General features: G+C 45.7%; 1 protein-coding gene across 3 annotated transcripts in view; it reads left to right on the forward strand.

The window, feature by feature from the left end:
* The window catches only part of LOC149970068 (protein diaphanous homolog 3-like), a 359,874-nt gene that overhangs the window by 116,314 nt on the left and 228,560 nt on the right, over positions 1–15,000 (forward strand). For all 3 annotated transcript variants that reach the window (XM_090228747.1, XM_090228749.1, XM_090228748.1), the window contains one exon: positions 5,420–5,521. In XM_090228747.1, coding sequence (XP_090084873.1) covers positions 5,420–5,521 — 102 coding nt within the window. The remainder of the gene's footprint in view (positions 1–5,419; positions 5,522–15,000) is intronic.

A 15,000-nucleotide genomic window follows, 5' to 3' on the forward strand; every position in this document is an offset into this window, starting at 1 on the left:
TGGTTCAGGTAACCATGACCTTTAACCTCTACTATGATAACTATGTGGTTCAGGTAACCATGACCTCTGACCTCTACTATGATAACTGTGGTACAGGGATACATAATGATGAGGGAGGCAGACACATTGTAATAATAACAGGTTAAACAAAGCCAACAGACAGGCGGACAGACAGGCAGACAGACAGGCAGACAGACAGGCAGGCAGACAGGCAGACAGACAGGCAGACAGACAGGCAGACAGACAGACAGACAGACAGACAGGCAGGCAGACAGGCAGACAGGCAGACAGACAGACAGACAGACAGACAGACAGACAGACAGACAGACAGACAGACAGACAGACAGGCAAACAGACAGACAGGCGGACAGACAATGTGTAATGAACAGACCACTAGCTGTTCAGAGAAAAGCTGCTTGAGAGGAGAGGAGAGGACAAGGAGGAGAGGAGAGGACAAGGAGGAGAGGAGAGGAGGAGAGGAGAGGACACAAAGGAGAGGAGAGGACACAAAGGAGAGGAGATGGGGGAGGTGAGGACAAGGAGAGGAGAGGAGAGGACAAGGAGAGGAGAGGACACAAAGGAGAGGAGATGGGGGAGGAGAGGACAAGGAGGAGAGGAGAGGAGATGGGGGAGGAGAGGACAAAGAGGAGAGAAGAGGACAAGGAGGAGAGGAGAGGAGATGGGGGAGGAGAGGACAAAGAGGAGAGGAGAGGTCAAGGAGGAGAGGAGAGGAGAGGACAAGGAGAGAGGAGATGGAGAGGACAAGGAGGAGAGGAGAGGAGAGGAAAGGACAAAGAGGAGAGGAGAGGACACAAAGGCGAGGAGGTGGGGAGGAGAGGACAAAGAGGAGAGGAGAGGACACAAAGGCGAGGAGGTGGGGAGGAGAGGACAAAGAGGAGAGGAGAGGACACAAAGGAGAGGAGATGGGGAGGAGAGGACAAGGAGGAGAGGAGAGGAGATGGGGGAGGAGAGGACAAAGAGGAGAGGAGAGGACAAGGAGGAGAGGAGAGGAGAGGAGATGGGGGAGGAGAGGACAAAGAGGAGAGGAGAGGAGATGGAGAGGAGAGGACAAAGAGGAGAGGACAAGGAGAGAGGAGATGGGAGAGGAGAGGACAAGGAGGAGAGGAGAGGAGAGGACAAGGAGAGAGAAGATGGGGGAGGAGAGGAGAGGACAAGGAGGAGAGGAGAGGAGAGGAGAGGACAAAGAGGAGAGGACAAGGAGAGAGGAGATGGGAGAGGAGAGGAGAGGAAAGGACAAGGAGAGAGGAGAGAGGAGATGGGGGAGGAGAGGAAAGGACAAAGAGGAGAGGAAAGGACAAAGAGGAGAAAGAGGTTGAATAAATGTCATTCCTCATTTTCTTTTTGCCCTTTCATCGCCTCCCCGTGACATGGTACACACACACACACACACACACACACACACACACACACTCAGTACACACACACCTTGCTGCCCTGTCCACAAGTTCCTGTGTGTGTGTCGTGCCTCATTAGAGCAGCCCGGCAGGCCGTGTATGTTTGTGACTAGATGGTAATGGACTCTCTCCCAGGTCTATGGTCTGGTCTATTGTATTGTCCGTCTCTGTCTGTCTCCATGGTCCTCGTTTGTTCAAGTCCTGCTATGTAACACTCCACGTTCCTTAACGACAACTAGCCCATACAGAGTGGTGTGGATACACTCTCTCTGTATCTCTCTTTCTCTGTCTATCTCCCTCTGTCTCTCTCTTTCTCTGTCTCTGTCTCTCTCTCTGTGTATCTCCCTCTGTCTGTCTCTCTGTCTCTCTCTTTCTCTGTCTCTGTCTCTCTCTCTCTCTGTGTATCTCTCTCTGTCTGTCTCTCTCTGTCTGTGTCTCTGTCTCTCTCTCTCTGTGTCTCTGTCTCTCTCTCTCTCTGTGTATCTCTCTCTGTCTGTCTGTCTCTGTCTGTGTCTGTCTCTCTCTCTCTGTGTATCTCCCTGTCTGTCTCTCTGTCTGTCTCTGTGTCTCTGTCTCTCTCTCTCTGTGTATCTCCCTCTCTCTCTCTCTCTCTGTCTCTCTCTCTGTCTCTCTCTGTCTGTCTCTCTCTCTGTCTCTCTCTCTGTCTCTCTCTCTGTCTCACACACACTGAAATACTCAGAGATGCATTGGGAAATTACCGTTTCCCCAAAAGTACTTCACATCTATTTAGGTTAACGTTTAACCTTTTAGGAGAACAGTTTGATGACTTGTCCTCGATTATCTTGGTTATTAACATATTTTCTAAATCTGTTTCAAAGTTTTCCGAAAGAAAATAAAGAAGAATATGTCCTAGTTTGAAGGTGGAACCGTTCTAGTTTGAAGGTGGAACCGTTCTAGTTTGAAGGTGGAACCGTTCTAGTTTGAAGGTGGAACCGTTCTAGTTTGAAGGTGGAACCGTTCTAGTTTGAAGGTGGAACCGTTATAATTTGAAGGTGGAACCGTTATAATTGATATGTTCTAGTTTAAAGGTGGAACCGTTATAATTGATATGTTCTAGTTTAAAGGTGGAACCGTTCTAGTTTGAAGGTGGAACCGTTATAATTGATATGTTCTAGTTTAAAGGTGGAACCGTTATAATTGATATGTTCTAGTTTAAAGGTGGAACCGTTCTAGTTTGAAGGTGGAACCGTTATAATTGATATGTTCTAGTTTAAAGGTGGAACCGTTATAATTGATATGTTCTAGTTTAAAGGTGGAACCGTTCTAGTTTGAAGGTGGAACCGTTATAATTGATATGTTCTAGTTTAAAGGTGGAACCGTTATAATTGATCTGTTCTAGTTTAAAGGTGGAACCGTTATAATTGATCTGTTCTAGTTTAAAGGTGGAACCGTTATAATTGATATGTTCTAGTTTAAAGGTGGAACCGTTCTAGTTTGAAGGTGGAACCGTTATAATTGATATGTTCTAGTTTAAAGGTGGAACCGTTATAATTGATCTGTTCTAGTTTAAAGGTGGAACCGTTATAATTGATATGTTCTAGTTTGAAGGTGGAACCGTTCTAGTTTAAAGGTGGAACCGTTATAATTGATCTGTTCTAGTTTAAAGGTGGAACCGTTATAATTGATCTGTTCTAGTTTAAAGGTGGAACCGTTCTAGTTTGAAGGTGGAACCGTTCTAGTTTGAAGGTGGAACCGTTCTAGTTTGAAGGTGGAACCGTTCTAGTTTGAAGGTGGAACCGTTATAATTTGAAGGTGGAACCGTTATAATTGATATGTTCTAGTTTAAAGGTGGAACCGTTATAATTGATATGTTCTAGTTTAAAGGTGGAACCATTCTAGTTTGAAGGTGGAACCGTTATAATTGATATGTTCTAGTTTAAAGGTGGAACCGTTATAATTGATATGTTCTAGTTTAAAGGTGGAACCGTTCTAGTTTGAAGGTGGAACCGTTATAATTGATATGTTCTAGTTTAAAGGTGGAACCGTTATAATTGATCTGTTCTAGTTTAAAGGTGGAACCGTTATAATTGATCTGTTCTAGTTTAAAGGTGGAACCGTTATAATTGATATGTTCTAGTTTAAAGGTGGAACCGTTCTAGTTTGAAGGTGGAACCGTTATAATTGATATGTTCTAGTTTAAAGGTGGAACCGTTATAATTGATCTGTTCTAGTTTAAAGGTGGAACCGTTATAATTGATATGTTCTAGTTTGAAGGTGGAACCGTTCTAGTTTAAAGGTGGAACCGTTATAATTGATCTGTCCTAGTTTAAAGGTGGAACCGTTATAATTGATCTGTTCTAGTTTAAAGGTGGAACCGTTATAATTGATCTGTTCTAGTTTAAAGGTGGAACCGTTATAATTGATCTGTCCTAGTTTAAAGGTGGAACCGTTATAATTGATCTGTCCTAGTTTTAAGGTGGAACCGTTATAATTGATCTGTCCTAGTTTAAAGGTGGAACCGTTATAATTGATCTGTCCTAGTTTAAAGGTGGAACCGTTATAATTGATCTGTCCTAGTTTAAAGGTGGAACCGTTATAATTGATCTGTCCTAGTTTAAAGCTGGAACCGTTATAATTGATCTGTCCTAGTTTAAAGGTGGAACCGTTATAATTGATCTGTCCTAGTTTAAAGGTGGAACCGTTATAATTGATCTGTCCTAGTTTAAAGGTGGAACCGTTATAATTGATCTGTCCTAGTTTAAAGGTGGAACCGTTATAATTGATCTGTCCTAGTTTTAAGGTGGAACCGTTATAATTGATCTGTCCTAGTTTAAAGCTGGAACCGTTATAATTGATCTGTCCTAGTTTAAAGGTGGAACCGTTATAATTGATCTGTCCTAGTTTAAAGGTGGAACCGTTATAATTGATCTGTCCTAGTTTAAAGCTGGAACCGTTATAATTGATCTGTCCTAGTTTAAAGGTGGAACCGTTATAATTGATCTGTTCTAGTTTAAAGGTGGAACCGTTATAATTGATCTGTCCTAGTTTAAAGGTGGAACCGTTATAATTGATCTGTCCTAGTTTAAAGGTGGAACCGTTATAATTGATCTGTCCTAGTTTAAAGGTGGAACCGTTATAATTGATATGTTCTAGTTTAAAGGTGGAACCGTTATAATTGATCTGTCCTAGTTTAAAGGTGGAACCATTGTAATTGATATGTTCTAGTTTAAAGGTGGAACCGTTCTAGTTTAAAGGTGGAACCGTTATAATTGATCGGTTCTAGTTTAAAGGTGGAACCGTTATAATTGATCTGTCCTAGTTTAAAGCTGGAACCGTTATAATTGATCTGTCCTAGTTTAAAGGTGGAACCGTTATAATTGATCTGTCCTAGTTTAAAGGTGGAACCGTTATAATTGATCTGTCCTAGTTTAAAGGTGGAACCGTTATAATTGATATGTTCTAGTTTAAAGGTGGAACCGTTCTAGTTTAAATGTGGAACCGTTATAATTGATCTGTCCTAGTTTAAAGGTGGAACTGTTATAATTGATCTGTTCTAGTTTAAAGGTGGAACCGTTATAATTGATCGGTTCTGGTTTAAAGGTGGAACCGTTATAATTGATCGGTTCTGGTTTAAAGGTGGAACCGTTATAATTGCACTTGAATAAGTCCTGGACATTGTGTTCCATTTTTAATGCCTCAGTTTAAAACTCCAATGAATTTAAACTCTTACCATTTTCTTATCTGTCTCTTCTCCCCCATGTGTCTCTCTACCTCTACTCTCTCTCTCCATCACTCTCCACCCACTCATCATTCTCTCTCTCTCTCTTTCCTCTCTCCCTCTCCACCCCCTCCATCTCTCTCTCTCCATCTCTCTCTCTACCCCCCTCCTCTCTCTCTCTCCATCTCTCTCTCTCCACCCCCTCCATCTCGCTCTCCATCTCTCTCCCTCTCTCTATCCCACCTCTCTCCATCTCTCTCTCTACCCCCCTCCTCTCTCTCTCTCCATCTCTCTCTCTCCACCCCCTCCATCTCTCTCTCTCCAGAACTTGGTTAAACACCTTCCTGAGCAGGAGCAGCTGAATGCTTTGATGAAGTTTCAGAATGACTACAACAGTCTGTCTGAGCCTGAGCAGTTTGGAGTGGTGGTGAGTACCCACACACACATAGACACACACACACACACACACACACACACACACACACACACACACACACAGACACACACACACACACACACACACACACACAGACACACACACACACACACACACACAGACACACACACACACAGACACACACGCACACAAACACACACACACGCGCACACACACACAGACACTCACGCACACACACACACGCACACAAACACACACACACAGACACACACGCACACACACACACACACACACACAGACACACACAGACACACACACGCACGCACACATACACACACAGACACACAGACACACACGCACACAAACACACAGACACACACGCACACACAGACACACACAGACACACACGCACACACGCACGCACACACACACGCACGCACACAGACACACACAGACACACACACACACACGACAGTGAATCACCGACAAGGTCGCCGTGCGAGGCGGCCGGAGAGCGTTGAGCGTTCCGTCTGTCTGACGGGCTCAGCAGCCGATTGGTTATTTATTCCACGATGGCCGCCAGCGTGAGCAAGGCTACCCACAAATCACTGCTTCAAAACAGGAAACACTGATATAAATGGTCTGTGGACATGGAGAGGAGGGTGGGAGAGTAGAGGGGAGGGGAGGAGGGTGGGAGAGTAGAGGGGAGGAGAGGAGGGTGGGAGAGTAGAGGGGAGGGGAGGAGGGTGGGAGAGTAGAGGGGAGGAGAGGAGGGTGGGAGAGTAGAGGGGAGGGGAGGAGGGTGGGAGAGTAGAGGGGAGGAGAGGAGGGTGGGAGAGTAGAGGGGAGGAGAGGAGGGTGGGAGAGTAGAGGGGAGGGGAGGAGGGTGGGAGAGTAGAGGGGAGGGGAGGAGGGTGGGAGAGTAGAGGGGAGGAGAGGAGGGTGGGAGAGTAGAGGGGAGGGGAGGAGGGTGGGAGAGTAGAGGGGAGGGGAGGAGGGTGGGAGAGTAGAGGGGAGGAGAGGAGGGTGGGAGAGTAGAGGGGAGGAGAGGAGGGTGGGAGAGTAGAGGGGAGGGGAGGAGGGTGGGAGAGTAGAGGGGAGGAGAGGAGGGTGGGAGAGTAGAGGGGAGGGGAGGAGGGTGGGAGAGTAGAGGGGAGGAGAGGAGATTGGAGGTGAAAGAGAAGGGAGCTCTACTCTACATACTGCTAGAGGTTCATGTCGAGGTTCATGTCGAGGTTCATGTCGAGGTTCATGTCGAGGTTCATGTCGAGGTTCATGTCGAGGCGGAGAGAGGGAGAGAAATGTCGGTAGTAACTAGGAGAATAGAGGGTAGATTAACTACTGTATTGATGAGGTAGTAACTGGGAGAATAGAGGGTAGACTAACTACTGTATTGATGAGGTATTAACTCTGGGAGAATAGAGGGTAGACTAACTACTGTATTGATGAGGTAGTAACTGGGAGAATAGAGGGTAGACTAACTACTGTATTGATGAGGTAGTAACTGGGAGAATAGAGGGTAGACTAACTACTGTATTGATGAGGTAGTAACTGGGAGAATAGAGGGTAGACTAACTACTGTATTGATGAGGTATTAACTCTGGGAGAATAGAGGGTAGACTAACTACTGTATTGATGAGGTAGTAACTGGGAGAATAGAGGGTAGACTAACTACTGTATTGATGAGGTAGTAACTGGGAGAATAGAGGGTAGACTAACTACTGTATTGATGAGGTAGTAACTGGGAGAATAGAGGGTAGACTAACTACTGTATTGATGAGGTAGTAACTGGGAGAATAGAGGGTAGACTAACTACTGTATTGATGAGGTAGTAACTGGGAGAATAGAGGGTAGACTAGCTACTGTATTGATGAGGTAGTAACTGGGAGAATAGAGGGTAGACTAACTACTGTATTGATGAGGTAGTAACTGGGAGAATAGAGGGTAGACTAACTACTGTATTGATGAGGTAGTAACTGGGAGAATAGAGGGTAGACTAACTACTGTATTCATGAGGTAGTAACTGGGAGAATAGAGGGTAGACTAACTACTGTATTGATGAGGTAGTAACTGGGAGAATAGAGGGTAGACTAACTACTGTATTCATGAGGTAGTAACTGGGAGAATAGAGGGTAGACTAACTACTGTATTGATGAGGTAGTAACTGGGAGAATAGAGGGTAGACTAACTACTGTATTCATGAGGTAGTAACTGGGAGAATAGAGGGTAGACTAACTACTGTATTGATGAGGTAGTAACTGGGAGAATAGAGGGTAGACTAACTACTGTATTGATGAGGTAGTAACTGGGAGAATAGAGGGTAGACTAACTACTGTATTGATGAGGTAGTAACTGGGAGAATAGAGGGTAGACTAACTACTGTATTGATGAGGTAGTAACTGGGAGAATAGATGGCAGACTAACTACTGTATTGATGAGGTAGTAACTCTGGGAGAATAGAGAGTCGACTAACTACTCTATTGATGAGGTAGTAACTGGGAGAATAGAGGGTAGACTAACTACTGTATTGATGAGGTAGTAACTGGGAGAATAGATGGCAGACTAACTACTGTATTGATGAGGTAGTAACTCTGGGAGAATAGAGAGTCAACTAACTACTGTATTGATGAGGTAGTAACTGGGAGAATAGAGGGTAGACTAACTACTGTATTGATGAGGTAGTAACTGGGAGAATAGAGGGTAGACTAACTACTGTATTGATGAGGTAGTAACTGGGAGAATAGAGGGTAGACTACTGTATTGATGAGGTAGTAACTGGGAGAATAGATGGCAGACTAACTACTGTATTGATGAGGTAGTAACTCTGGGAGAATAGAGAGTCGACTAACTACTGTATTGATGAGGTAGTAACTGGGAGAATAGAGGGTAGACTAGCTACTGTATTGATGAGGTAGTAACTGGGAGAATAGAGGGTAGACTAACTACTGTATTGATGAGGTAGTAACTGGGAGAATAGAGGGTAGACTAACTACTGTATTGATGAGGTAGTAACTGGGAGAATAGAGGGTAGACTAGCTACTGTATTGATGAGGTAGTAACTGGGAGAATAGAGGGTAGACTAACTACTGTATTGATGAGGTAGTAACTGGGAGAATAGAGGGTAGACTAACTACTGTATTGATGAGGTAGTAACTGGGAGAATAGAGGGTAGACTAGCTACTGTATTGATGAGGTTTTCTATCCTTCCTACTTCAGCTGCTCAGAGGTTGGGCTTCGTAACGAGGCTCAACATACAGCTGTTAACATGTATGTTTTATATACAGAACGTCAGGGGCCACGTTGTGGTTTTCACGACACAGCTGATTCAAATAACCAGCCCGTCATACAGCTGTATAGCTCCAGGGGCCAAAATACCAAATGTGTTTAGGGCGGGACCGCGTTTAGGAACCCCTGCACTATGTGACAGTGGATATACTGTAATTGAACATACTTGTTGTTATGACAACACATGCAGGATGCATGTGTGTTTTACACTGACATACATGTTGTTATGACAACACATACAGGATGTATGTTTTACACTACCTCACAGACAGACGTGTTGTTATGACAACACATACAGGATGTATGTTTTACACTACCTCACTGACAGACTTGTTGTTATGACAACACATGCAGGATGTATGTTTTACACTACCTCACTGACAGACGTGTTGTTATGGCAACACATATGGAATTTAAATCCAGTGTTTTTTAAATATGATTTATATTTTATTTTATTCGTAAAAACCCCGTTTTACATCAGCAGTTGGTCACAAGGTGCTACATGTTGTTGTACCTCACTGGAGGACACTGGGTTAGTGACGTTGTAGTAGGACTCTGAGACACTGGGTTAGTGACGTTGTAGTGGGACTCTGAGACACTGGGTTAGTGACGTTGTAGTGGGACTCTGAGACACTGGGTTAGTGACGTTGTAGTAGGACTCTGAGACACTGGGTTAGTGACGTTGTAGTGGGACTCTGAGACACTGGGTTAGTGACGTTGTAGTGGGACTCTGAGACACTGGGTTAGTGACGTTGTAGTAGGACAGTGACTCTGAGACACTGGGTTAGTGACGTTGTAGTGGGACTCTGAGACACTGGGTTAGTGACGTTGTAGTAGGACTCTGAGACACTGGGTTAGTGACGTTGTAGTGGGACTCTGAGACACTGGGTTAGTGACGTTGTAGTGGGACTCTGAGACACTGGGTTAGTGACGTTGTAGTGGGACTCTGAGACACTGGGTTAGTGATGTTGTAGCAGGACAGTGACTCTGAGACACTGGGTTAGTGACGTTGTAGTAGGACTCTGAGACACTGGGTTAGTGATGTTGTAGTAGGACAGTGACTGAGACACTGGGTTAGTGACGTTGTAGTGGGACTCTGAGACACTGGGTTAGTGATGTTGTAGCAGGACAGTGACTCTGAGACACTGGGTTAGTGACGTTGTAGTAGGACTCTGAGACACTGGGTTAGTGACGTTGTAGTGGGACTCTGAGACACTGGGTTAGTGACGTTGTAGTGGGACTCTGAGACACTGGGTTAGTGACGTTGTAGTGGGACTCTGAGACACTGGGTTAGTGACGTTGTAGTAGGACTCTGAGACACTGGGTTAGTGACGTTGTAGTGGGACTCTGAGACACTGGGTTAGTGACGTTGTAGTGGGACTCTGAGACACTGGGTTAGTGACGTTGTAGTGGGACTCTGAGACACTGGGTTAGTGACGTTGTAGTAGGACTCTGAGACACTGGGTTAGTGACGTTGTAGTGGGACTCTGAGACACTGGGTTAGTGACGTTGTAGTGGGACTCTGAGACACTGGGTTAGTGATGTTGTAGCAGGACAGTGACTCTGAGACACTGGGTTAGTGACGTTCTAGTAGGACTCTGAGACACTGGGTTAGTGATGTTGTAGTAGGACAGTGACTGAGACACTGGGTTAGTGACGTTGTAGTGGGACTCTGAGACACTGGGTTAGTGATGTTGTAGCAGGACAGTGACTCTGAGACACTGGGTTAGTGACGTTGTAGTAGGACTCTGAGACACTGGGTTAGTGACGTTGTAGTGGGACTCTGAGACACTGGGTTAGTGATGTTGTAGCAGGACAGTGACTCTGAGACACTGGGTTAGTGACGTTGTAGTGGGACTCTGAGACACTGGGTTAGTGACGTTGTAGTGGGACTCTCAGACACTGGGTTAGTGATGTTGTAGCAGGACAGTGACTCTGAGACACTGGGTTAGTGACGTTGTAGTGGGACTCTGAGACACTGGGTTAGTGACGTTGTAGTGGGACTCTGAGACACTGGGTTAGTGACGTTGTAGTGGGACTCAGACACTGGGTTAGTGATGTTGTAGCAGGACAGTGACTCTGAGACACTGGGTTAGTGACGTTGTAGTAGGACTGTGACTGAGACACTGGGTTAGTGATGTTGTAGCAGGACAGTGACTCTGAGACACTGGGTTAGTGACGTTGTAGTAGGACTGTGACTGAGACACTGGGTTAGTGACGTTGTAGTGGGACTGTGACTGATACACTGGGTTAGTGACGTTGTAGTAGGACTGTGATTGAGACACTGGGTTAGTGATGTTGTAGCAGGACAGTGACTCTGAGACACTGGGTTAGTGACGTTGTAGTGGGACTGTGACTGAGACACTGGGTTAGTGACGTTGTAGTGGGACTGTGACTGATACACTGGGTTAGTGACGTTGTAGTAGGACAGTGACTCTGAGACACTGGGTTAGTGACATTGTTGTAGGACAGTGACTGAGACACTGGGTTAGTGACGTTGTAGTGGGACTCTGAGACACTGGGTTAGTGATGTTGTAGCAGGACAGTGACTCTGAGACACTGGGTTAGTGACGTTGTAGTAGGACTGTGACTGAGACACTGGGTTAGTGACGTTGTAGTGGGACTGTGACTGAGACACTGGGTTAGTGACGTTGTAGTAGGACAGTGACTCTGAGACACTGGGTTAGTGACATTGTTGTAGGACAGTGACTGAGACACTGGGTTAGTGACGTTGTAGTAGACAGGGACTGAGACACTGGGTTAGTGACGTTGTAGTAGGAAAGTGACTGAGACACTGGGTTAGTGACATTGTAGTAGGACAGTGACTGAGACACTGGGTTAGTGACGTTGTAGTAGGACTGTGACTGAGACACTGGGTTAGTGACGTTGTAGTGGGACTGTGACTGAGACACTGGGTTAGTGACGTTGTAATAGGACTGTGACTGAGACACTGGGTTAGTGACGTTGTAGTGGGACTGTGACTGAGACACTGGGTTAGTGACGTTGTAGTAGGACAGTGACTCTGAGACACTGGGTTAGTGATGTTGTAGTAGACAGGGACTGAGACACTGGGTTAGTGACGTTGTAGTAGGAAAGTGACTGAGACACTGGGTTAGTGACATTGTAGTAGGACAGTGACTGAGACACTGGGTTAGTGACGTTGTAGTAGGACTGTGACTGAGACACTGGGTTAGTGACGTTGTAGTGGGACTGTGACTGAGACACTGGGTTAGTGACGTTGTAGTAGGACTGTGACTGAGACACTGGGTTAGTGACGTTGTAATAGGACTGTGACTGAGACACTGGGTTAGTGACATTGTAGTGGGACTGTGACCGAGACACTGGGTTAGTGACGTTGTAATAGGACTGTGACTGAGACACTGGGTTAGTGACATTGTAGTGGGACTGTGACGGAGACACTGGGTTAGTGACGTTGTAGTAGGACTGTGACTGAGACACTGGGTTAGTGACGTTGTAGTGGGACTCTGAGACACTGGGTTAGTGACGTTGTAGTAGGACTCTGAGACACTGGGTTAGTGACGTTGTAGTAGGACTCTGAGACACTGGGTTAGTGATGTTGTAGTAGGACTGTGACTCTGAGACACTGGGTTAGTGACGTTGTAGTAGGACATTGACTGAGACACTGGGTTAGTGACGTTGTAGTGGGACTGTGACTGAGACACTGGGTTAGTGACGTTGTAGTAGGACAGTGACTCTGAGACACTGGGTTAGTGATGTTGTAGTAGGACAGTGACTGAGACACTGGGTTAGTGATGTTGTAGTAGGACAGTGACTCTGAGACACTGGGTTAGTGATGTTGTAGTAGGACTGTGACTGAGACACTGGGTTAGTGACGTTGTAGTAGGACAGTGACTGAGACACTGGGTTAGTGACGTTGTAGTAGGACAGTGACTGAGACACTGGGTTAGTGACGTTGTAGTAGGACAGTGACTGAGACACTGGGTTAGTGACATTGTAGTAGGACAGTGACTGAGACACTGGGTTAGTGACGTTGTAGTAGGACTGTGACTGAGACACTGGGTTAGTGACGTTGTAGTGGGACTGTGACTGAGACACTGGGTTAGTGACGTTGTAATAGGACTGTGACTGAGACACTGGGTTAGTGACGTTGTAGTGGGACTGTGACTGAGACACTGGGTTAGTGACGTTGTAGTAGGACAGTGACTCTGAGACACTGGGTTAGTGATGTTGTAGTAGACAGGGACTGAGACACTGGGTTAGTGACGTTGTAGTAGGACAGTGACTCTGAGACACTGGGTTAGTGATGTTGTAGTAGACAGGGACTGAGACACTGGGTTAGTGACGTTGTAGTAGGAAAGTGACTGAGACACTGGGTTAGTGACATTGTAGTAGGACAGTGACTGAGACACTGGGTTAGTGACGTTGTAGTAGGACTGTGACTGAGACACTGGGTTAGTGACGTTGTAGTGGGACTGTGACTGAGACACTGGGTTAGTGACGTTGTAGTAGGACTGTGACTGAGACACTGGGTTAGTGACGTTGTAATAGGACTGTGACTGAGACACTGGGTTAGTGACATTGTAGTGGGACTGTGACCGAGACACTGGGTTAGTGACGTTGTAATAGGACTGTGACTGAGACACTGGGTTAGTGACATTGTAGTGGGACTGTGACGGAGACACTGGGTTAGTGACGTTGTAGTAGGACTGTGACTGAGACACTGGGTTAGTGACGTTGTAGTGGGACTCTGAGACACTGGGTTAGTGACGTTGTAGTAGGACTCTGAGACACTGGGTTAGTGACGTTGTAGTAGGACTCTGAGACACTGGGTTAGTGATGTTGTAGTAGGACTGTGACTCTGAGACACTGGGTTAGTGACGTTGTAGTAGGACAGTGACTGAGACACTGGGTTAGTGACGTTGTAGTGGGACTGTGACTGAGACACTGGGTTAGTGACGTTGTAGTAGGACAGTGACTCTGAGACACTGGGTTAGTGATGTTGTAGTAGGACAGTGACTGAGACACTGGGTTAGTGATGTTGTAGTAGGACAGTGACTGAGACACTGGGTTAGTGACGTTGTAGTGGGACTGTGACTGAGACACTGGGTTAGTGACGTTGTAGTAGGACAGTGACTCTGAGACACTGGGTTAGTGATGTTGTAGTAGGACAGTGACTGAGACACTGGGTTAGTGATGTTGTAGTAGGACAGTGACTGAGACACTGGGTTAGTGACGTTGTAGTAGGACTGTGACTCTGAGACACTGGGTTAGTGATGTTGTAGTAGGACAGTGACTGAGACACTGGGTTAGTGACGTTGTAGTAGGACTCACAGCTCTATCTTGGTCACAGTAAATAGGCCACATTGTAATCAAGTTGTGTATTTTAGTACAAAAACAACATGTGAGAGGAAAAGCAACATGCTTAGAATTTAAAAAATATAAAAATCATCATATTATATGTCACCATAATTGTTTAATGTGTTAGTTTTTATTACCTGTGGCTACACACTAACTGTTCTTACTGTAAACTACAGCATCACAGCTGGAGCCGGCCGTTAATAAGATGAATTAATATATCTTATTATTATTGGATGTCATATCTTTAGATGTGTTGTGTTGTCGGGCCGATCTGTTTTCATCGTGTTAAATGGCTCTTCAGCTTCCCAGGCTGAACCTCGGGGCTCAGGGATCAACGTTGTGTTTGTCTCCCCGCGCCGCAAGGAGGCGCTGCCCACACCCCCGCTATTTACAATAACAGAGGAGATCAGCTGGTTGCTCTGTCTCTATACCCAGGCACCATATATAGACCCTGATCTCTCTTTATTCTCTCTGTCTCTATACCCAGGCACCATATATAGACCCTGATCTCTCTTTATTCTCTCTGTCTCTCTGTCTCTATACCCAGGCACCATATATAGACCCTGATCTCTCTTTATTCTCTCTGTCTCTATACCCAGGCACCATATATAGACCCTGATCTCTCTTTATTCTCTCTGTCTCTATACCCAGGCACCATATATAGACCCCGATCTCTCTTTATTCTCTCTGTCTGTCTCTATACCCAGGCACCATATATAGACCCTGATCTCTCTTTATTCTCTCTGTCTCTATACCCAGGCACCATATATAGACCCTGATCTCTCTTTATTCTCTCTGTCTGTCTCTGTCTCTATACCCAGGCACCATATATAGACCCTGATCTCTCTTTATTCTCTCTGTCTGTCTCTGTCTCTATACCCAGG

This window comes from Oncorhynchus mykiss, unplaced genomic scaffold (genome assembly GCF_057628025.1).
Source record: "Oncorhynchus mykiss isolate SJ-2025 unplaced genomic scaffold, ASM5762802v1 scaffold98, whole genome shotgun sequence".
In the NCBI taxonomy this organism is placed as follows: Eukaryota; Metazoa; Chordata; class Actinopteri; order Salmoniformes; family Salmonidae; genus Oncorhynchus; species Oncorhynchus mykiss.